The sequence below is a fragment of the Clupea harengus genome, chromosome 20 (genome assembly GCF_900700415.2).
Source record: "Clupea harengus chromosome 20, Ch_v2.0.2, whole genome shotgun sequence".
NCBI lineage: Eukaryota > Metazoa > Chordata > Actinopteri > Clupeiformes > Clupeidae > Clupea > Clupea harengus.
In genome coordinates, this window is record NC_045171.1 from 25,160,760 (window position 1) to 25,185,813 (window position 25,054).

Consider the following 25,054-nt stretch of genomic DNA (forward strand, 5'->3'; position numbering starts at 1 on the left):
TGACTTGTCAGAAGGAAATCCAAAGCCAGTAGAACTGACATGTACAAACTATCATCTTTTTAAAAACTCTGTATACGATATTGTGCAGGCTCAACATCAGGGGGATTCCCCACCAGCTCGCAAAAATCTATGATGCATCATGTATGATGATGAAATAGTCTTCATCCTTGATTAAGATTAAGATTATGTTATGTGGCGATCCAGATTAAAAGTATAACCACATCTAACCACTATAATTCTTTCAATGTTTATTTCACAAATACAGTTAAGCTAACATAATCTAACCTAACCTAAAGGCAAGAGCGTTGCTAGTGTAAATCTAAAGAGCCCATGGCATGCAGGGCTTGTAATCGTTCCGACCCACATGAACATTACACCACACTGCTTGTCTACATAAAAACTCTTTTATGTTAGGTCACACTGACACGGGACATGGATATCGCCATAGGTCACCCATTAACTTGTTAATAATGGAGAAAGCATTCATGACGTTTTCATAGGCAGAAAGGACTATTCATGTGAACCACTTCAGCCTTTGTTTGGTAACTGTTTTAATATTTTTTTAAATAAAGGCTCTTGGTTGGCGATGGTTATGCGTGGGGTGGTGCTGAAATCTCGTGATTTTACTTGTTTAGCGGGCATGGAGGGCGTGTACACTGGCCACACCAGGAGCGGTGAGAGTGTCGAAGTGGACGTTTGGGCAACTTTGTGGTGATGAGCTATGACGCAGATTGGCGGCAACCAATTTAGAATTATGATTATTAGATGTGCATCTGTTAAGAGAACTAAGCCTATATAAATTCCCACCGAACATTTGTTTCCGTTTAGTGTCTGCAATAACGACAATGGGAGATCTAGTAAAAGTGTTTGGAGTTGATCAGGTCTAGGTCTGTATGTGTGATATGGAAAATCAATCAAACGACCAGGGTGTCAGAAATTGTTGTGGTTACCACTGAATGCATGATTAACAGTGGCAGTTCCTAACAGACGCCAGCGGGGGGCAGACTTCCTTAGAATTAAAGGATTTGAGAAGTGAAAATCTCTGTAACAATGCACAAGTGAATTATACTTTTTCATGTCATTGAATATCAGTTTTGCTTGTGCACATTGTATTTTTACCATGATTCTGGTGGAAAGTTTAGCAATGACAAATCTTAGGCTTCTTGCTTTACAGTAGGCTTGCACATACATTAATGCTGCCAAGGGGAAGCCAAACTATGTTCATGCCCATTTGACCTCCTCTCACAATTGTTGTGGGTTTTCTATATAGTATATAGTCCATTGGGTTACTATATAGTACACATGTAGCCTCCACTTCCCCTTTCATAACATGCAATTTGCTAAAGTGATTAAAGAATATAATATTTATATTTCTGTCATGTCTGTCAGCCCAGGTGAAACTGCAGTGAAAGGTGTCAGTGTATGTAATCTTGCTGGTATGATGTCAATATAACTACTAAAACATCTTTTTAGTGTCTAGTTTTGTGTAGAACTGCTTTCCTCACACTTACCTCACGCTTGAAAAATAGGCTCCATAGCACAACTCTACATGACTCCTGGCTGCAGCGTAGCCTGAGCCGCGCCTGAGACGCACGTCTCACGCAGTCATTGTGCTCTAACCTATTAATATCGCCGCTTGAATTCAAATGAACAGGTAACGCAACTAAAGGATTCAATTAAAAGATGGAGGTAAATGATAGTTCCCTCTTTTCAAGAATGGTCATTTGCAAAGGAACAAATGTCATTTGTCCTTATAAAAATGACATAAAAAAGATAGATATTTAGGAAATGTATTTTTACATGTAAAATTGAAGATCTTCAAAACCAAGTTTAATCCTACAATGTACACATATCAATTATTCTAGTAAGAAATAAATAAATAGTGTAGATTTAAAATTCATATGATCAGAATTTGAATTGGCATTTTCAGTGATATGAGTGTGTCCCCAGACTTGATCATTTACAGTGTATTAGTTGTTAAACGAGCATAATAACCACCTCTCCATGGCCTTGACTGGACCGAGCTCAAGATGTGCTTACAGGATCCAGGCCTTTTTTTAGAACAGGTGTCTATTCCTGGAGGAGAACTGACACTGTGCACAAGCTAATATAGATTTCACATTTTTTCACAGCTATAAGTCTATGATTGTTGAAAGTACTAAGTTTGTGAACTTGTCCTCTGATTACATATGTTTAGTTTAGTTTAGTCTGTAAGAACTAAACCTTTTTGTAGTTTGGAATTTACCCAACTACTGGGACTTTTAACTGTTGCTTGGCTGGATACAAGCCCTGTTGCTGTGTGGGTGCTTGTGTGGTAGCAAATGGCTATTTCTGAATGCTTGTCTCTAACTGTCAGGGGATATGGTCGCCTGGGAGTACGCTTGATGAACTGCGGAGATCAAGTGTACTCCAGAATTCCCTGCAGGCTCCAGGGAAGTAGATAATGAATCTGATATGTTGCTAATTAAAAATGTTTTACATATATCACAGGGCATGAAAAGGTCTGCTGTCACATTAGGCTTAGTATCTGATATGGATTGAAATCCTTGTTGTCAACCCATTTTTGCCCGTGTTATTGATTTAACTGCTCAAAGAGTTTGTCAGGGACTACCTCGATAGCAGACATTTGACTGACAGTCTGGAGCTTGGAGACAAGAGAGTACGAGGCATGGGGTACGAGAAGAAGAGCTGTCACTTTGTCTGCAAGGATTGGGAGCACCATAGTGAAGGACAGAATGAGCAAGACTTGCACCATTTTACCTCTGGACACCGTGGACACAGTCGACATAGCAATAGGAGGCTTCACCATGAACAATGTCATAACATCGACAACTGTAGACACTCAAACTCGGTATGGAGAGTTCCATCTCATTTTGAACAGATTTAACAATACTTTTGGATAGTAAAATGGTTTACCTGATCAGTTAAGTATCTTAATTAATGTAAGTGAGGTGCAGTGCACAGAAGTGTTTGGAGTTCACTCACCAGGCAACTTGGTGACAAAAAAACTTGTAAGCATTTTTCCCAAAGAAGGAACTATACCAATACCAAATAAATGCTTAGTCTTAGTCTTCTCTGAAAATGTCACAGATGTGTTGGTAACATGTACTAAGTGGAATTTCCCTTGTGTGTATCTTGCTACGTTGGATTTCAAATGGTGGCTGTGTCCTGTCTGTCAATGGGATGGCTGGTTTCTGGGGCTGCCTGAACGAACCCAATCCCCTTCCCACTGAATGAACGACTGCTGGCCCGACTGCTCAACTTCTCATGGTTCATGATGCTCTTGGTGATGATGATGGTGACACAACCGCAGAGGAGCTGCCAAAGAACAAGATCCACCAGTGTTGAGGATGACGAGGAGAATCACCTGATCTATCACAATGGAGACAGGCTGACAGCAAGATGTACAGAATATACACATTTCTTATAATGTATCTTTTGTGTGTCTTTTCTGTTTCTGATCAAGCTTCATTTATTAGTGGTATGTACATGTGCAGTTATTTATTACAATTCTTGTCTCATACTTGTCCATCACAATGACTGTAAAGAGCATGGACATCATGGGCTCACTTCAAAAGTGGTGAAAAGGGTAGTGACATCGATTATCCGGCTGCAGCATAATGATCAAGACTCCAATGTAACTTAATGGAAAAATGACCAGTTTTCAATCTCAAATGTGGTAAAAACCAATTGTATTATCAACAAGTTATGTAATATTTTTTCTTTAAAAAAATAGGTCGGCTTTGTATGAAGTGATTGACAACCTAAACGGCCGCCTCAGCCCTTACAACATACACTGGTCAGTTCATTAAAGAACACTGTGTGGCTGAATTGCCCAGACAATATAGTCTCTTCTGATAGTTCTTACCATTTTTAAAAGTTATGTTTTTCACAGGACATACTATGTAGCTAGTCCATGTCATCCCACAGAAATGTATTTTCACAAAATTCAAAGACGAGATGTTCATTTATGGAAACATGTAACTTTTGTACAATAACTGTAGGAAAGATATTCTTAAAATAGGTAGTAGGTAGCTCTTTGGATAAGCCAGGACAAGTAGTACAAGTATACTATACTATTGTGTAAGCTATGGTCTCAATGTTCTGCACATTGACAAGAGCACACAAAACCAAATAAGGGGAGGCATAGGTTCAGGGCATACCACATGCGTAACTCTGGTTCCACATAACCCTGATTACACACGCTCTGGTTCCAAATAGCCCTCACTACAGACAATCCGGCAGCAGTTTTAAAAATAGGCCAGCTCTCATTCTGATGAGTTTTGCCCTCATTTCCTTCATTTCATGGATAACATGCTGTTCATGCTTTTACAGTCATTGATCCATCATATTGGTAAGCAGATGTTGTGAGACAAGTGTGTGTACGAACTTCTTTTTTTTATCCATTTGAGTCGTGGAGTTATTTTCTATTCCAGAGGGTTTAAATTTGTTTTCATGTCTGTGTTCTACAGTAATCTCTCATTTAAAATTCCTCTTGCAGATGAAATTGTTGGTACATTAGGAGAAGGTGCTTTTGGGAAGGTGGTGGAATGCATTGATCATTCATTCAAGTAAGTGACAGATCTCCACTATTATAGAGGTAGATGCTGACATTTTTGTTTAATATCTAAATCATTCACCCACTGAAAACAAAATCAGACATGCAACTTGAGTATTTGGAATTTTGACTTCAGATGAAACTTGGTCGTAGTATAAGGAGTACAAATGATGGTGTAAGGTTTTGAACCATGTCCACTAGGTGTTTGGGTTTGTCAAATGAGGTCAAAAGTAGGCAAGCTAGGAAGGAAGGCAAATGACTGGAAACAGAACAGTGATGCACAGATAAAGGCCAGGAGCGCCCCATCTTAACACACTGATGCAATGCATCAAATATTGGTTTAGATATTTTCAGTAGTGACAGCAGACTCTCAACAGACATTTAAAAGCGTATATTTAGCAAGAATGCCCTACTTTTCAGCCAATGCCTTTATCAGGGAAAAAATAAATAATTTGGCCAAAATCTGACAGGATAATTTTGCAGACAAAGGCAAAGGTTGTCACCTGCATGTGGCCAAGTGCCAATATTAGTAAGCCCCATATTCATATTGTACTGTATGTTCACCACTTTCAATGTTCCCATAGACTTACATTGGGCCATTGTGACATCATAACATGGTAATTAAGGTGACTTGCAGTAACAGTATGACAGCTTCAGCTTCAACACCAAGAAGCTATTAGATAACACATACTCTACCTTCAAAAGTTTAGAAAACAATGGATATAGGTTGAACACGAGCAGTAGGTTATTTCAGCAAAACTACATTTTGTCATTCTTTTGGTTATGGAATCGTTAATCTCCGATGTCACAATAAATAAAACTATGCAGAGTCATATTTGTGTAAAATCATGTGATATTACTCTACCATGTCAATCCACATGCTTCTCTGGCTTCTGGTGTTGTCTTTGCCGGTGTAACAGGCCAAATTAACCCCCGCCCAGATTAAACCTGGGTATACTTTGGCCCAGGCCAGAGTATACCCCGGGGATAAACTGTCCTAGGCCAAACTATACCCGGGGTGTAAAATAGCCTAGGCCATACTATACCCCTCCAGGCCAGAGTATACCCCAGGGGATAAACTGTCCTAGGCCAAACTATACCCGGGGGTGTAAAATAGCCTAGGCCATACTATACCCCTCCAGGCCAGAGTATACCCCAGGGGATAAACTGTCCTAGGCCAAACTATACCCGGGGGTGTAAAATAGCCTAGGCCAGACTATACCCCTCCAGGCAGGGCCGGTCCTTCCTATAGGCGACAAAGGCGGTTGCCTAGAGCACCACCTAGAGGGGGGTGCCAAAAACTGCGCCTAGCAAAACAAATATATATATATATATATATATATTTTTTTTGCGCCCCTTCTATTTCCCCTACCAATATTTTGACATTAAAAAAATATATTTAACATAACATACATTTTCCAAAAATCTAAAGAGGTAGGGATGTTGTCAGAGCATGCTAGCAGATTGATGGGTATGGGTTGAGTGTGGGTCGAACGGACAATACAAAATGTAATTAGTTATTTTTTCGAAACTTGCATGCACCTAGTGCAGTACATTCTTAATATCATTGGTTGAATGTTGCCCGGTTCTGTATCCCTCCTCCACTCCCTGAGATGCCCAGACATGCAAGCGACGTCCTAACAAACGTTAGATGATGGCTGAAGTTCAAGCACTCTGGACTCTGGTACTGGAAGAAAAAGAATAGATATCTGGACACTCTTTTATTATAATTTGACAGAAAATTAAACACAATGCACTGCAATAACGGGAGAGAAACCGTGTGGCTTCAAAATAGGTTGGAAGAACACAACAAACCTCAAGAGGCACCTGAAAGCGCACAACCCTGTAATTTATGCCACGGTAAATTAGTGAGTAACTGTCAATGATTATGTTATGTGATGATGTTATTAGCATATATTAGCCAACATTAAGTTAACTTCACTGGGGCAGTCGAGTGTATAGGGTGTCAGCTTAGATAGCTAGCTAATAATTATCGATTGAAGCCTCCCGTTAGCCTTGGCAAATTTACCTGACAAAGCTGAACACCCAATTAAATGTTGAAAAATTAAGTAATTCTTGTGTATATCACTCAACACTACTGATATCATGGGGGTATATTTCTGATTCTGAAAATAATTCTGATTCTGATAATCTGGCCTGAGGGGTATAAATTGGCCTAGGCCATAATATACCTGGGGTATAATCTAGCCTAGGCCCCTTTAACCCCAGGTATAGTCCGGACTGGGGGTACACTATGGCCTGTTACACCGGTTCCAGATTCAGCCTGTCAACAAATACATGTGTACCACCGTCCATTAGGGGGTCTTAAAGTGCAATTTGTATTCATGACAGTATTGTAAAAGTGAACTACACTCCGCATCTTTAGGGGGAGCTCAGTAGCAAAAACATACTAATTAAACGGTTTAAAGCTCCTAATACCAATGGGGATTTGAACCGTTTAAGGTTATTAAAACGTTTTCTTAGCTAGTTAGCTAGTATAGCAACAAGGAAACACAACATGACCTGCAAAGTTTAATTTCTCAAAATCAGCTAACCAATTAAAGGCCGTCTTGGTTTCAAAGTGATCACAACCGCTTGCACGTGATGGTAAATGGCTTCATCAATGTAATGTTAGCGAATGATGGCCAGGCTTACCTGCTATGCATGGCCAGACATGAATGCAAAGCTAAACATCTCAGTTTGTAGGTGTTGAACATAAATATAAAAAATATGGTCCAACCGTAGTTTTGATGTTGTACCAGAGGAACTACAAGAGTACGTTTTGCAGCTGATGACAGGTGCCGGAATAAAATAAAAAAACTTTTTGCTATTGGTGGCACTCTATCTTCACCACGGTGGACACTAAATACATGTATCCCATGTTGTGAGGGATGAGTGGAAACTGTGGAGTAAGTGGAGTAATGGCAGTCAGTCAATAATGTACTTTTGTCTTCGCCGTGCCATATCACCACCTCAATGTGCGTTATTTTCAGCCTGCCAAAAGCCATGTAATCCAATTATTCCACTTATCCCCAGATGCATTGTATTGCACAGTCAAGCTAAAGGACTAAAGTTTACTCACTGCACAGCTCATTGCAGTAGCACGTCTAAGACTTTCTGTCTGTCTGGTGTTTTCAGTTATGCAAACACAACTGTAGAAGGGGTTTCTGGTGGGCCTTTGTATGGGCCTTTGTATTCCTTTGTAGGCATTGCTTTAAAAATCAATTGGAAATTATTGGAAAGTATTTTCTTACAAGGACAAGGACATTTCCAAACAGTAGTGAATGATAACATATGTAGAGAGCGATATGCTATATGCTATGGTCTGTGTTTGTCCCTATACTGTTAATCAACTTTACATTAACACTGTGAAGAATTCGGGCATAAGTTGAGAATCATGAAGTGAGTTTCAAGGTACTCTAAACTGAGTTTCAAAATACTCTGGTAGCGTTTGATTGGTCGTCAGTGAGTGAACAATAATCTTTTTTCCAAAAGGGTTTTTATTAATAATCTAATTATTTAATTGAATGTTAAACCTGTCATCTGTTTCTTTCTGTTGCAAGTGACTCTGCTCATGTGGCAATGAAGATCGTAAAAAACATAGACAGTTACCGTGACGTTGCCATGTCTGAGGTGGCAATATTGGACAAGATGAATGACCTCGACTCTGACAGCCAATAGTAAGTCTATTTGTAGCTACATCTACTTTCAAAAATTTGAGAATAATTTGAGTGAATCCTGTATATTAGTGTAGACATGTTTTGAAAATGTCTGAAATTACTTGTTAGTTTAGGGACATTTCATATTTAGTATACTGTTGGTTGAAAGCATATTTTATAAGATAATATAAACAAATGATCCTCAGGAAATAAGTTGCAACATAACAGAATACGTTATTATTAGTAATAAGTTATAAGTATAAGTATATATAAGGTAATAAACATTACATGTGTGCATTCAGTTTCCAAAGTTTTCAAATCACGAAGCAAAAATTGTGCCTTAAAGAAGAACTTAAAATGAATAGTGAATCAGATTCAGTTCTCAATTTCCCTTGTTTTCATATCTGCCTGCACCCAGGTTAAGCAAGTCTTATGCTAGGTCAACCAAGTATTTCTAGATGCACAGATGCAATTCTTTGCTTATTGGAGGGTTCACTAGTACATGGATGAGACCCATCCAACACGGGGTTATCAACACAGTTTAATTCCCCAATACATGTTAATGAATGTTAGTGTGTTTAGGGCACGATGCCACTGTACATTTTCATCTGATTTTCCTTGGGGTGGCAGGCCATTGTACAGCTTGGTCTCCTGTAGTTTTTAGCTTTGTTTGAGAAAAACATGGATGTTCTGGTCAGCTATAAAAGCATGTCTGACAGACTCAAGACTTGAGTGTGGAATATATATTAGAAATGTTTCTAAGCTAATAGAAACAGAAACAGACAAGAGATTTGACATGCTACTTCAGTTTTAGATGTTGATCAACAATGAGGTAAAGGACTGGTATTCAGAAGACGCTTTATCCAAAGGGACATACAGACAACCTGCACCCCTGCACCATCACACTCCAAGGTTGAGCCTGATATTTCTTAAGATTCAAGGCTCAATTTAACCTCTGAGGCAATGTAATATCTGCCAAATAAGCAGATGTTTGTCTTGTCGCAGTTCAATAGGAGTTTGTTTTTGCCATCCACTTTCTTTTAGGTCAGAGAGATACTGCCGTAATAAACTTAAGAGTTTCCTTGTTTAAGATTATTTGAAAGACAAGTACAGTTGAGTCTCATCTGCATAGTAAACTTTAGTTATTTTCAATAATCTGACCTTGGGTAAACATGTAAATGATAAAAAAAGAGAGGGCCTAGGAGTGAATCTTGAGGCACCCCGCAAAAGAGTGGAGCTGGGTAAAATGATTGGTTTCCAATTGTAACTCAAAGAGCATTTTTCCACAAACTTTAATCAGTGCTTCGATACTGCCTCTTCAAGAATTGGAATGCAAATACTGACCAGCCCAGGGGGGTTGAGTCTGTGTTGATCGTTAATGCGCAGGTGGATCTCTTGGAGAAAAGTTACTTTCAGCTGCTTCAAGGGGTGGGGTGGTGATGGCAAGTTAATCACAGGATATGCCTACCTTCATTCACCAGGAGTTTCAAAATACTATTCCAGGTTAACTTCTTTTAAGGTTTGCTATGTAGCATATAATGACTTTGGGATTAAATCAGTAACAATTGCCTGTGAAATAACCAGAGAACATAAGTTGGTTGTAGTTGCTGCAGTAATGCACGTATTGATATTGATGCCCTCTCAAACAGCATCACAACAATTTGTAGGACTGAAAGGTACAAGGGAGTAGGCAAAAATCTAAAAGAGAACCGGCCAGCCCAAATAAACAGAGAAGGACTAGAAGCAGACATAGCAGAGAAGGACAAAAAAACAAAGCAGAGAAGGCAAAACTCACAAGTCAGGTAGGCGGAGATCAAAATACAGATACAAAAAAATATCTCAGAGATGCAGACAAGGTTGTAAATCCAACAACAAATTAAATATTTCAGATTGATACTGTCAGTTGCAAAAGTATTCAACCCCCCTAAAAGTCATCGTCCTTTTCTGGTTCACAAAATATACTTACACATACTTGCACAGTATTTTCATTCTGAACACCTACTGTATGCTACTGTATGCAACCGAATTATCTGATACAGTTTTGTTGGTTTTAGTCACAGACTTGAGAATTTTGCTTACAAAGCTGGCCTCTTTTTTGAGTCACAAACCGTTTTGATTGTGAATCAGTCCTCTTTGGTTGTGCGTCAAAAAGTGTTCCTGGAAAGTTGAACTGGACTGGGCAGGATCTAGACTGATGAATGAGAGAAGTGGTTCTATTGGTGGGTTTGACTTGGATTGACAGCAACTGGAGAGGAGAAATATTGCATTTAAGTTGACATTAATGTTGCTCTTTTTAATTGAAATGCTAAATGTAGCATAGCACGGTTTTCACTATTTATTGTCAGTATTATGCAGTCTGTAGCGGTAACCATCTCTTTTAAAATCAATATTATCGTTAGCTTATACTAAGCATCAGCGGAAGTAGCCAACTTGGCTAGTTATGTCATATTATATGCTGGCTGTCATAGATGTATTCTTTAAAAGGGCAAAGTGACGGATGTTTTTGACTCCATCTTGCAAGAGTCAGCGTCCCAGGCTTTTCCATAGCCCGACCACATTTGAAAGAGGCAGCCAAGAATGTAGTATCTGACGTAGCCTCTGCAGCTATCAGGAGGATCAATACTCCTGTGGCATCGGAACAGAAGCAAGAGAGGAGTGGATTAGTGATCTCTTCTCACAGAGTCAGAGAGGCTACCGGGTCTGCACCTTGCAATCCAGCCTAAAAATAAACATGTTAAGAGAGCAAATAGCTCAGCTGGGGGAGGAAAAGCTAAAGTCCCAAAGAAGGGAGAATGGATATACTGTGAAAGACGGCACTGGCACACGTATGTCGGGGGAATGGACCAGGTCAGGTCTTGATCTGTTTGCGGCCCCTCTCACGCAGATGTCAGTGGAAGACATCAGCCAATCAAATGCCACACACCCCTGATTAGTACAAAATGAGACCCAGTTCAGTGCTGGGGACCGAGCAGAGTTTTATGACCCCTTTGGTTTCTCACCCCTCTACCCACACTACTCCTCCACCATTCTACATTTTTAAAGGAATACACTACCGAAATCTGTTGCAGCACCAGTGCTGGACGATGCCTCTTTCGCCAGCCGAGAACATTGTGTGTTCTACATATATGTGTTGTGTTTCAACATACCTGCAGCCTATCAGTGGCCAGGGTGTTCGGAAAAAAAACGACCGAAAAAAAACAGTCTTCCCTAGGCTGTGACTACATATCTTAACGAGCGCCAGGTTAATACCTTGCGTGAAGCTGCTGTCCTGGCTGATGAGTTTGCTTTAGCGCATCGCATGTCATTCAGAGATTAGCATAAGTCCGAGCATTCTCCGTCTGGTCATAACGACAAGACCAAGACTACCAGTAATACTGATCAAGCCTGTTTCTACTGCAAGAAACCTGGCCATTTAGTGGCAGAATGTCCAGTATTGAGAAAGAAGCAAACTAAGACTAAGGCTGATTAAAACCATTTTGCATCCATCCTCATCTATTGTGCAATGTGCTAGCGACTCTAAGACTGGGTATGAACCCTTTCTAAGTGACGGTTTTGTATCGCTGTCTGGTGGTAAACATCTCGCCCCAGTGCGCATTTTACGCGATACTGGAGCTGCATTGTCTTTTCTTTTAGAGGGGATTTGACCTCTGTCTGATGAAAGAAAGACAAAGACTGGCACCAGTGTGCTCGTTCGTGGCTTTGAAATGGACTCAACTGTGGTCCCACTTCATCGAATTGAACTGAACTCAAATGTGGTCACTGGCACCGTCCATGTTGGTGTCCGAAAATCTTTACCGATTCCCGGTGTAACCTTTATTCTCAGGAATAATATTGGACTTGGGAATATTTAGGGGTAAAGACGGTTCTGAAGTGCTCCCTCAGGTTGCCGAGCCTGATCAGTCTATAGTCACTGAGTGTGTACAGCAGTATCCTGAAGTTTTTTCCGCCTGCGCCGTCACATGCGCTATGGCGAAAAACTCCTCTGAGGGGGAAGGGCGCTTGATTATGATCCTTCCGACTCTTATTATGACGTGTCTGACTCTTTTCATGTTACCCTTGACAATTCAGAGAGGACGCCAGAGTCCTCTGCCCAAAGTTATCTTGCTGGGTCTGATAAGAGATCGAATAAAGTCAGTAACGGGTCAGTGTGTCTGTCTCGTGAAAAACGAATTTCTGCCTAAAAATCTGATTTGTCGCTCACTTCTATGTTACAGTCTGCCTTGTCGGATGTCAATCTTGATAAAGAGCCTTAATGTTTTTTTTTTTCGAGATGGCATCTTGATGAGGAAGTGGAGAGCTTGCAATTTTCCTGACCAGTGGAATTCTGTCCATCAAATCATTGGGCCTAATTTTATTAAGTGTTCTTAAATATCTTCTTCCGAACTTCGAAAGACCAACCTAAGAAAAGATCTCCGCCGTATTCATGAACGCCTGGAAATAGGTTCTTACACAGCCAAAGTGTTCTCACCTTGTGCTCAGCTTGTGCTCCCCCAAATGAGGATTCTTAAATTGAACACGCGTTCTCGTACACCTGGATTTGCATACATACACGCCCCGCCAACTCCTTATAAGGCCATGCAACCGTAGTGACCTGTGCAGTCAGAATCGACTGAATCCACGTGAAAGCAACTGGCTGCGATGTGCCTACTCTGTCTCCCAGCTCCCTCTGGAATGTCCCAGTGGCTAAAAAGCAATAATATTGTATATAGTTTATTATGGAGACTGTGGTCACCATCGTGGTGGGTAACCACTAGGGGTCTTTGTGGCTGTGCCTATTTGCTTGTGTGCAGGTGTGACCTGTGAGCCAGGCGGAGCCGGATACATCTTAGTGCCGGGGTGGCAGTGCAGTACTCTCTCACTCCCCTGCGTGCCGCCACGCTAGCCAGGCCTGCTCTTTGTTCTCCTACGTTTTCCTTAAAATGTTCCTAAAACCCCTAGACACGAGCCCCATCTGACTTCTCGTCATTGGTTTACAGGTCGGATTAGCTGGTCGGTAACAGTATGGCAAAATGTCATGATGTAGGCAGGTGATATTTTCATTCCAGAGGAGAAGAACACTGAACATAGGCCAATTCAGACAGATCAGATGTGTACACGTCATGTGTACAGGGCACACCCGCTACTCATTGAGCTCCACTGGCTGCCTGTAGCTGCTCGCATTAAGATCAAGTCACTTATGCTCTCTTACAGAGTGGTTGCTGGTTCTGCTCCCACCTACTTAACTGCTCTTGTAAGGGCAAATGTTACCCCCCGGATGCTGCCCTCGTCTAATGAGCGTTGTTTAGCAAGTATGGCAATCTAGACTATTCTCATTCGTAGTTCCTCTCCTTATTCTTCCTCTAATGTGATCTCCTCTAACTAGTACTTAACTCGCACTTACAGTAGTTACATTCCGGCACTTTTTTATTTCTAATGTAAAATAAAATATTTATTGTTACACTAGGTCTCTATTGCTCGTAGCTTGATTGTTCTCTTCTTTGTACGTCACTTTGGATAAAAGTGTCTGCTAAATGACTAAACGTAAATGTAAATGTGTAACGCCCACAGAGGGAGAGTTGTTGCCAGTCAAGCTTCATGCCAGGATAGCTAGCCATTCATATAATTTGCGACTAGACTAGGAGATAGTGACTCTTTGACATTGAATCATTTTATTTATAGAAATCATTACAAATGTGAAATCTTGCTAGGCTACATTTAAAATCCTTTCAACTAAAAAGAGTGACATTATTGTCAACTTACCTCCATGCAACTCAAAATGCTATATCTTTCCTCTCCAGTCGAGTATTTACTAGGAGCAAGGGGAATTGTGTGTGTGTGTGTGTGTACCATGCTGTTGCCATGCTGTCTATCCAAGTCAAACCCACCACTAGAAACTATTTTTTATCCATCAGTATAGATCCCGCCCATTACTTCCAGCTCAACCAAAATGACTGATCCCTAATCAAAACATTCTGCTTATGGATCCAGTGATGCTCAATTGGGAAGCAAAACACTTGGATATTTTCTATTTTCCTCACTTAAGAATTTGAATCACCTTGTCTCTTTAGTCTTCATTTGCTCTCATATTTCACAACCTGGCTAATGACCCTTAGACAGTGTTTTTTTTTTTTACTTTAAACACAGACAGGTTACATTTACATTTACATTTAGTCATTTAGCAGACGCTTTTGTCCAAAGCGACGTACAAGGGAGAGAACAGTCAAGCTAAGAGCAATAAAAAAGCATGGTGTAACAATAAATACTACTTTACATGAGAATTAGAAAAACAACAACCTAGAAAAGGTAGTACCTGATTGGATGGAATAAGTGGCCCCTCTGTATCATTTGCCAATCATTTGTCATCTACCTTCATTTTGGAACTCAAATGGACAGGGCATACAACTTACAAAGAAAATACATTGCCTTTGGAAACTACCAATACCAGAGCATCGATGTTCACAATAAAATACTGATTGGGAAAATATGTGTTTGTATCTTTTGATGATGTTCAGGTAGCTGAATACTTTTGCAAGCCACTGCATTTGACATGAACGAACGAAACGAACGAAATCATTTTGCAGGAACTTGAGTCCCTGGCAGAGCTTAAAAGCAGTGGCCAACCAGGTGAGTGGCAGCAGGTGTGCAGGTTAGAATGCTGGGGATAGGTTGAGCCACCTATCAGTCAGCCAGAACCCAGGAATACAGGATACGAGGTATAACATGGAATGGTGAACAGGGGAACAGGTATCAGACAGAACATGGACTAGAATGTCCTGGGCAGGATCTAAACCGTTGTTTCCATTTTGTACATTTTATGTATCCATCTTTTTCCCTTATCCAACGTTTTGGACTTGTATCCAAGTCACACTGCTACATACAAATATGGTTAAGATCAAATTGCTGATTCAGAGTAAATGTTCAATTGCTAATAATTGTTCTGACCCAAAGAAACCCAACATATGTGGGTTTGCCTGTGAATAACTCATGACTGTGTGGTAGATGGGAAAACCATACATTAAACTTCAATGTCTTGGTTTAGAGAGTGGCTTCTTTTGTACTTGTCCACTTGCACTTATACCCCTTCTGTGCTTTTACACTAGTGCCTGTGTGAGGATGTTGGACTGGTTCAACCACCATGGCCATATTTGCATCGTCTTCGAGCTGTTGGGTCTCAGTACATATGAACTCCTCCAACAGAACAACTTTCAGCCGTTTCCTGTGGGAAAAATCCGACATATGGCCTACCAGATCATCAAAGCTGTCAGGTGTAAGTTCGGTTAATGTGCATGTTACAAATGTGTTTATTTTGCAGTCGATGCTTCAAACAAGCATTGTTTTGGTGATTCAACACTTTTGGTTTGCAGTCAAAAAATTTGAATATCTGTTTACTACAGAAAAGATCCCTTTAGAAACCTCCAGTGGATACCCAGAGGAGGCATTCCTTCTGGATGTGTGAATGTTTTTAGAAAAGTTTTGTTTCTATTCATAAAAGAAAATATACTCAAGTGTGTTAAATGCCTTGGAAATTAGTTCACAAACACAGTGCTCACGTCCTGATTTTAGGTGATCGGCAAAAATATACACTACAATTCAAAGGTTTCCTTGTTTTTGAAAGAAACTTAAAAAGGCAACCTTGCAGTTTTATTAAATAGTTTTCACAAAACACCAGCCTCCTTGTCAGCAGTGAAGAGCCTCTGGAATGCCGGCATTCTAGGCAGAGTTTCGAAGAAAAAGGAGAGACGGCTAATGAAAAGAAAAATGTGTTTGCAAAAGGAAATGGGTACTGGGTGGAAATAGATCAGTCTGTATATTTTCTGCTATATTTTCAACTAAGTTGAGGCGTTTGTGTAACAACAGGCACCCTATATTACCAAAACCGCTTAGCGAGTTACCGAGATAATTTTCAGGATAAGATAACATAAGTCCGCCTTTTCGGTTCCACTAAGCAACTTTGGCAAAATCACCATAGCAACACATAAATAAACTTGAACCTGCTCCAGCGCAGGCTAACAGCTTAAGTGAGCTGGATTAGCTTGCCACTCCCCTGGAAAAAAATGCAACTCCCTTCCTGAGAGATACCATTGATGAAGGAGCGATATTAGTTAGATTGGCGTTTTATAGGGAGAGAGTTCTTCGAGATCGCCAAGATCCATTATCACATCATGATGACTTCTTATATGTGCGCTATCGATTCTGCCGACAAGGAATAATTTATTTACAAGGCCTTCTCGAGCCATATATTGCGAACACCACACGCCGCAGCCGAGCATTGACTGTCTCACAGACTGTATGCATAGCCTTGTGCTTTTTTGCGAGTGGTACATTCTTGTCCAGTGAAAGCCGCTGCATGCCATGCTGTTCGTAAGAGTTATTTGGCGCTTAAGAAACTTATGAATGTGTTCATTACATTCCCTGGCCATGTTCGAGTAAATGCAATCAAAGAGGGCTTTTATGGAATTGCAGGTAATTGAGTTATTCAATATTTCACCATTTAATGAAAATAATAATTCATTCATTCAGATAATTATTTTGACACTTACACACTTGGTAAGGCGGAGAGGGGAATCAAACTAGCAACCTTCCGATTACTAAACAACACCTCTATACGACTCCTCTAAACCCTGTACTTCTGTCAAACATGTTGTAATACATACATACATACATACATACATACTGATCCGCCCATACACAGATTTGCACACACATATTCAAACTCCTACTTCTATATTGTTATCTACACATACATGTATATACACATATATAGTACATGATACATAAGCGCATACAGTACATATATCCTCATAAGTATCTATTCATTTGTATCAATTAGATATTCTTTTTGGCTTGTTTTTATCTACTTATTCTGAAAGAGTTGAGATAATAATTTTCGCTAGCAAGATCTCATTCGATGATTCATTCCATTAAGCCTACAGCCAGCAAGCACATTTAAAGAAATATGATCTGATTGATTGGGGTAATCAGGCACATTTTCCCAACACTTACGCATTTAACTTGCCGGCGATATTCTTTTTGAAATTATACTTTATTGATAGAAAATACATACTATTCACTCACCACAAACAAAACACAGTAAAACCAAGACTGGATAAACTGGCAATTGATTGGCATTATGCTGAGGAGTCCCTTTTAACAATACCAACTATGCAACAAAGGTGTTGGAACAAGGAGGTGTTGGAACAAGCCCAGAGCGTCCAGGAGGTGTTGAACAAGCCCCGAGCGTCCAGGACGTGTTGGAACAAGGAGGTGTTGGAACGAGCCCAGAGTGTCCAAGTTCTCCTCTGGGGTGTTATATTGCCACTCCAGAAGCTGTAGAAAACACCCCGTCATCGCTTTAGTCAGACGGCTGAGGGGGAGGAAACAGAGATCAAAGATTCAGATGGACATCATGAATCATGACCAACACTGAAGTGAGGTGAAGTGCTCACATTCCTTAACAGACTTTCTTGTCCCTTGTGACACTTTTACTTACTGTGGTGAAGTAAGGGGTATTATAGGCATAGTAAGTCCTCGATCAAAAAGGCCTTGGGTTGTCAGGCACTGGCAAGGAGAAGTTTGGCCATAGTGACCCTCAACCCTGGTCTCCCTGTGGGTCTTTAGTTCCACCCATTGCCGTGTGTTCAGCTCCCATACCCAGTGTGCCCAGAGTCCCCCATGAACCAGGACTGAAGGAGCACCCATCACCCATTGCTGTGTGTTCAGCTCCCATACCCAGTGTGCCCAGAGTCCCCCATGAACCAGGACTGAAGGAGCACCCATCACCTGTTGCTGCATGTCCAGCTCCACTAGGCTCAAGACAGCTCAGCCCGGGGTTAAGGCCCACTTGGTGTACTGCACGACCACTCTGAAGTGAAATGTATACTTGCCGTTCCTGTCCTTGTGCATGTCAAAATGACGCCATTTCCGCTGGAGCGTGGTGCGCTTTGATGTAATTTCAAATGGTCATGCACCTCCCAATTTTCGTAAATTGTTGCGTGTGGCGTGGCTGGCAGGCAGAAGGCGCAGCTCCGTCTGTATCTGTACATCTCTATGACCCTTCGATGCAGGAGCATTGGGATTCCCAGATTGCACAGAGGGAGATTATTGCAAAAATTGTACAAACGTTTGTGTGGTTCACTAAAGTTACTTGCCTGATGGAGACCTGAGGCTCAAAACTTTACATATATGCTGTTCAGTTCAGTTGAGTCCGTCTTTTGTACTTTTAGGTAACAGGCTAGTTTTGCTGGTGATTAGCAATACAACACTTTTAGGACTCGTCCAGTTGAATCCACACCTGAATATAGCTAATCCAGGTATAGCCTAGGCCAGGGGTTCTCAACCTTTTCTACTCCAAGGCCCACCTATTCGTATTTGTAACAGGGTGGGGCCCGACAGACACCCCGCTTATTTTAGCTCATTCCATTCTTATTAATAAGCGATTGTTATGTGTCACAAAGAGCAACATCAGCACCTGCTACAGGTGGGAGCCTAGAAATTAGAAAAGAAAATCTACCTCTAGATATTGCACTTCCAAAATTGTATTGTGCACCAGAAAACAACATAAAGGCTATTTCTCTGTGCTCCATATGGCCCATTACCTCCTCTTATAACTGCATCCAGCGATTCATCCACAAATAATACTGGTGATACAGTTACCTGCCACATACATTCAACTGTGCTCTACTTCGGCGCATTTTACTTTCCCTACTTCTAATTCTAAGAAGCATCAAGGCATATTAATAAAACAATACAACTATATAAGAATCATAAGGCTTTAGTTCTGACTGGAATCTCTCTCAGGTTTTACCGATATTTGTGTAAATGCACCCTTGTCTGTTTACCTAACATATGACTAATGCCTGTTGTATCATATTTGCTACATGAGTTTTTGAGAAATCTACGTCATCATGATCAATACTTTCCTGAAATAACTTTATATGCCTTCCGTGCACTGTAGGCAGTAATGGGCCTTTGAATGCTAAATCCAAAATGGCTGCATTAATGTAGTAAGTAAAGTCAAGTATTTGGCATGGAAATCTTTGGCAATTTCAAAGAAGTTACTGCAAGAAATAAAATGTTGTTGTTGCTAATATTTAGTCTAGGCTATCTTCACTGTGGGATGCTGCTGTAGTCTCTCCATTCTCTCCACCTGATCTACTTGTATAAACCCTCAGCCTACACGTATTGACACTTATTCTACCCCATCACATTTTCCTGCAATGTAAATAATTGCCACCATCGACATAGTTTTCTGTTTCATTACTTTACTTACCCTTGTACATTTACCACATGTGTGCTAGCATGCTCATCCTGATACGTGTATGATTTCATCTACCATGTTCCTGATTGTTTCCCCTCTCTTTCTGTGTCAGTCTTTATTTACACTTTTTAGAAGTATTGCAATACTGTTTTCATTTCATAGTTTCACTTAATTCTTGCTTATTCTCTTACTTTATGCGGCGGTCATATTGCACACTGTTATGCGGTACATCTAGTTTTGATTCTACTTAATTGTTTGTTTGAGATCACGCACCTCCATTTTGTATTCAGCTTGACATAAGGCAGAATTCTATAGAATTCAAGAAATACATAATAGAATAGAACATGTAGAATAATATATTACCCATTTTTTGCCCATTTTGCTCAGACAGCCTGAGTTGGCAACTGCCACTTACACTGCTAGCACGCTTTTACCTGTGCCAACTATGCTGTTGTTGATGTTTGCAAGATTGTTGAATGCCTTTTGGGTAGTAAGCTGGCTAGTTTTAGACCAAAATGCCTTACTGCTGCTTTAACCTGTCTGTTTTTTTATGTATGTGTCTTCTCCATAGTTCTACACAAAAACAAGTTGACTCATACTGATCTGAAACCGGAGAACATTCTCTTTGTGGATTCAGACTTTGCTGTCCTGTACTATTCAACAAACGTAAGACCACAGTTTTACACAGTTGTATTAAAATAAAGGTGCAGTTGATGGCAAGTTAAAATATTGTGAAAGCTAATTTTAGTTAAATTCAATTTAGTTAAATTAAGCCATAAAATTAGTCCTCCAATCATTTTCATATCCAAAGTAGCAAACCTAGTTCATTAGAGTTAGTTTTAGTAGAATTTGTATTGATCTGCTCTCAGCTTTCTGGGAACATATTGGTATTTACAAATGAGAGAAACATGGACGTTTTCTTATAGAAAAGGGATGAGTGGACCCTGAACGTCCCAGAAGTGAAAGTAGTCGACTTTGGGAATGCAACATTTGACCATGAGTTCCATGCACCTGTGGTGTCCACCCGCCATTACCGTGCTCCAGAGGTCATTCTAGGTAATGGACTGATTTCATCTCGTTTACATTCCCTATTTTGTATGATCTTCGAGGATTAATATGCATTGTCATGTTTGTCCCTTATAATGTTTATAGTGTTAATTAATTGCAAGCATTGAAGAGACTTAGAAAGTATATAATGAACTTTACTAAGCACACTTTAAGACATGGCATCATCGGATCATAAGTATCTGTCCACCATGGGGGTATTGTGAAATCATTCTTTTGTTGAAGTCTTTGAAGAATCTGGCTACTTCTATCTTTGGCAAGAAACCTCGGTTAAGTCGTAATAGTCCAAATTAGGCATCAGTGTCAAATATGAACAAGTATATTTAAAACAGAGTAAAGGTCTAGTCTTTAAAACTCTGTACTTGACCTGCTGAGTTGAAATTTGGTTTATTTTATTTGGGGATAAATTGCATTTTACTGACTGAGTTAAATGTTATGATCTGTAGCTGGACCTATTACCAGTTCCCTAAAATAATTTTTATGGATGATCGATGGCAGCATATATTAAGATTTTTAGTTCATTTTTGAATGTTTTACTCTAAAGTTCTTGCATATAGCACTGAAAGCAATTTATGGACTTGATGTAATTATGGACATAATGTTTACATGTTTAAATACAAATGTGACCACAGTAATTAAACAACTCAGTTTCCTGTGTGTGGAGCATCATCACTCCACCTCAGATGCAGGCAATTGTGTGGGCCCATTGATGTCAGAACCTGGCAGGATCACCACTTGCCGGCTTTATCGTTGCAGAGTTAGGATGGAATCAGGCGTGTGATGTCTGGAGTCTGGGCTGCATTCTCATGGAGTATTATCTTGGAGTAACACTCTTCCTGGTAAGAGTTGGTCCCACATGAGGCTTTGGAAAATAGGGTTAGGAGTAGGACACTAGAGTTAGGAGTAGGACACTAGAGTTAGGAGTAGAGTTAGGAGTAGGACACTAGAGTTAGGAGTAGAGTTAGGAGTAGGACACTAGAGTTAGGAGTAGAGTTAGGAGTAGAGTTAGGAGTAGGACACTAGAGTTAGGAGTAGAGTTAGGAGTAGAGTTAGGAGTAGGACACTAGAGTTAGGAGTAGAGTTAGGAGTAGGACACTAGAGTTAGGAGTAGGACACTAGAGTTAGGAGTAGAGTTAGGAGTAGGACACTAGAGTTAGGAGTAGGACACCAGAGGACTTTGGCAGGTGACTAACAAAAGAGCAACACATTTATACTGCAGTAGGTCAAGGCTACATTTTTCTCACAAAGAAACAAAGCATGTAGATAGTTTAACATATAGAGAAAAACACTCCTGGCCAAGTAAAAAAAAAAGGTTATCTTTGACAACTACAATACTTATAAGTAAGATTTCCATTATAGTTTGTCAAGTATAGTCAGACGCAACTCATTGTCCTACATGTGAGCGTGTGGTTTAGCCTCCATCTGCCCCCAACAACACTGGTGCTTCTTTTCCAACACATTCAATAATGCAGACTCTGATCAGATGAACTGGAGGGGCTTGGGACATTATCTATTTACCATTGCCTGTGCCATACCTTTACATTACTATTCCATTATAAATGTATGATTTATGTAATGGTCTATACAGACACACAGCAATAGAGAGCACCTGGCCATGATGGAGCGGGTCCTTGGTCCCATCCCCACACACCTCCTGCAGAAAACCAGGCAAGTCATGTATTAAGACTTATTGTTGTCAGGTGTGGCACAACAATATATGTTTTTTTTCACAGTAATGTAAGCAGAAGTGGGTAGGATTGTGCTACATTTACTCTGTTGCAGGTACTTAAGTAACCTTTTTTAGCAATAAAATGGTGGACATTTCAGCTTCCGGGCCACATCCATGCTACACCCATCCCAATGGCAGGTCATGTTGCGGCTTGTAATGTCATTATTGGACTATCTGTTGCACACATGTTTGAACAATTACTTACACCTACTCTTTACTTGCTGCTTTTGTTTTTTACTCTTACTCAAATTCTTGTTTTTATGAGTACTTTTACTTCTACTTGGGTCAATATTGTTACAAAGTAACAAATTTACACACATTTGCTCAATAGTTTTTGTCTCAAGACAAAAACACTCACCATTCTGCCAGAACACAAAACAAAGAGAGAACGGAAGAAATGGTTCTAGCATGATTTCACCCGAGGGTGAGTCTACAAAAGCTACTGCTAACACGGTTAGAGTAGTGAGCTCAACAGATCTCACCAAGCTCGCTAATTGGTTGAATTTGCGTCAATAGTTGCAATCGCAACATCGCAAAATCCTGGGGGCTCTGAACGGCATGTGTGCAGGATCTCTTCTGACATAGCAGGTGGCAATGATTTTCAGCTAGTCTGCAAGTAGCCTTCCACATGACATGCCCCTTGATCATGGAACAATGGCCCTGGAGTATGAGTCATGAACTTGAAATAAAAAATATAACTCTTTCCTAGGAGGAGGGATTATGTCCATCGCAATCGATTGGCTTGGGATGTGCGAAGGTCTTCAGGAAGATACGTCAGAAAACACTGCAAACCACTCAAGGTGAGCCAGAACACTCCGACAACTAATTACACATTTGAACTGAGCAACAGATACATATCAAGACTAAATAGATTGAATGTGTTCAAATGAACAAGTGTTGACGACATTGTGTCCACCACTTTCAGGAATACATGAGCTCCAGAGGCCCGGAGCACCAGCAGCTTTTTGATCTCGTCCAAAGGATGCTGGAGTATGACGTGACCGAGCGCATCACCCTCAATGAGGCTCTGTCACATCCCTTTTTTAAAAACTTAAGGAAAGGTCTTAAATAAAGGCTCCCCAGCGTGACATACAGTATGATTAACTTGACAAGTGACATTAGATATATCCTCTTAGACGTGGAGAGTCCTCCGAGAGGCTGAGAGTTTTTGAGTTTGAGCCTAAAGGCTTTTTTTAAATAACAGTGTTTTAATGCTGAAAGAAAATGGGTGTCCTGCAAGAAAGGATGTTTATCCTGTTCAGTTGTCTGAATTCTTACATTTAATGAATGCTCTAAAGATTTGTGGCATTAGTTTTTACTGGACTGTGGACTGTGACCGTGAAAAACTTTGCAATAAATAGCCAAATTCAGTTAATTCATTTTTTTTCTGTGAGACAGTGGATGGGTTATGTTTATGTTTATGTTTATGTTTATGCGTTTATTTAAAAAGTGACAGCGTACATTGATAAACATTTCCCAAGAAAAATGTAAATGCACCAGAATTAGCTAGGTTAGCTATTTTTCATCCGTTGTCCCTTGGCAGGGCATGACAGAGAGATACGGAAATAAAAGAAAGAAATAATAATAAAAAAAATATATAATTAAAATAAATAATAATAATAAAAAAAGATAAGCAACAGTTTGACAAAACATTTTATTGTTTGTTGCCTATGTGGCTGATATAGTTGCAACTATTTCTTTTCAGAAATTAAATGCTAGCAGTCCTTTGGTTATATTCTTCACTTCTCCCTCATTCATTCCTTTGCCCAGGTAACTGTAGTTAGCCAACTTGGCTACAAGCTGATGTTATTCATTTGTTAACATGAGCATCTTTCCAGCAGACAGCCTGCTGATGTACTCTTGAAATGTGGTGATATATACAGGGCATCATTTTACTGTTGTATCCTTAATGGTACCTGCTATGAAATATCTGCTGCAGACATATGATGGATATGATTGGATTGGGGATTCCATATACAACTCCTCTCATCATCTTGTTCAAGATCATTTTAGGCTGTTTGAATTAGGAGGCGACTTGGGTTTAGTTAGTTAGTTAGGGTCCAGTTTATGGTCGACTGAATCACACTCAATTTCTGACATGGCTGATTCTAATAAAAATGATACCATCAATGCAGGTGTATTTTTCCCCATGGGAAAGAGTTTCATCCCACGCCGACTGTAAGTTTTAGTCTTAGGTAAGATATCATCTCTGTAAAATATAGGCTTCTCATTTAATATTACCAGCACAAAGCTGATTGCATGATGAAACGTTTTTTATTATAAGCCTATAAGAGTTCAATTTAATCTTTGCAATATTTGCTGTAAGATAAATTCCCTACGTCCCCATAAACCTAGCCCCTCAAATTCAAGTTGTTTGTAAAAAGATAACTTCAGCAGTAAAACGATGCTTTAATGAAACCCCCTCTTCCTTAGACAGCAGGGGATGGCAGGGCATGTTTCTCTTCTCATGGGATGGCAGGGCATGTTACACTTCTCAGGGGATAGCAGGGCATGTTACACTTCTCAGGGGATGGCAGGGCATGTTACTCTTCTCATGGGATGGCAGGGCATGTTACTCTTCTCATGGGATAGCAGGGCATGTTACTCTTCTCATGGGATAGCAGGGCGTGTTACTCTTCTCAGGGGATAGCAGGGCGTGTTACTCTTCTCATGGGATAGCAGGGCATGTTACTCTTCTCATGGGATAGCAGGGCGTGTTACTCTTCTCAGGGGATAGCAGGGCGTGTTACTCTTCTCAGGGGATAGCAGGGCGTGTTACTCTTCTCAGGGGATAGCAGGGCGTGTTA

The 25,054-nt window shown here is 40.3% G+C and overlaps 1 protein-coding gene across 1 annotated transcript; it reads left to right on the forward strand.

Annotated features, from left to right (window-relative positions):
* Positions 1-2,353: 2,353 nt before the first annotated feature.
* On the forward strand, positions 2,354-23,664 carry LOC105906717 (dual specificity protein kinase CLK1-like). Its single transcript, XM_012834910.3, has 11 exons — positions 2,354-2,851; positions 3,314-3,404; positions 4,502-4,571; positions 8,122-8,238; positions 15,297-15,463; positions 20,025-20,119; positions 20,380-20,509; positions 21,275-21,357; positions 22,107-22,186; positions 22,957-23,047; positions 23,173-23,664. The coding sequence occupies exons 1-11, from the start codon at positions 2,669-2,671 to the stop codon at positions 23,317-23,319; spliced, it is 1,254 nt and encodes a 417-aa protein (XP_012690364.2). The 5' UTR covers positions 2,354-2,668; the 3' UTR covers positions 23,320-23,664.
* The last annotated feature ends 1,390 nt before the right edge of the window (positions 23,665-25,054 follow it).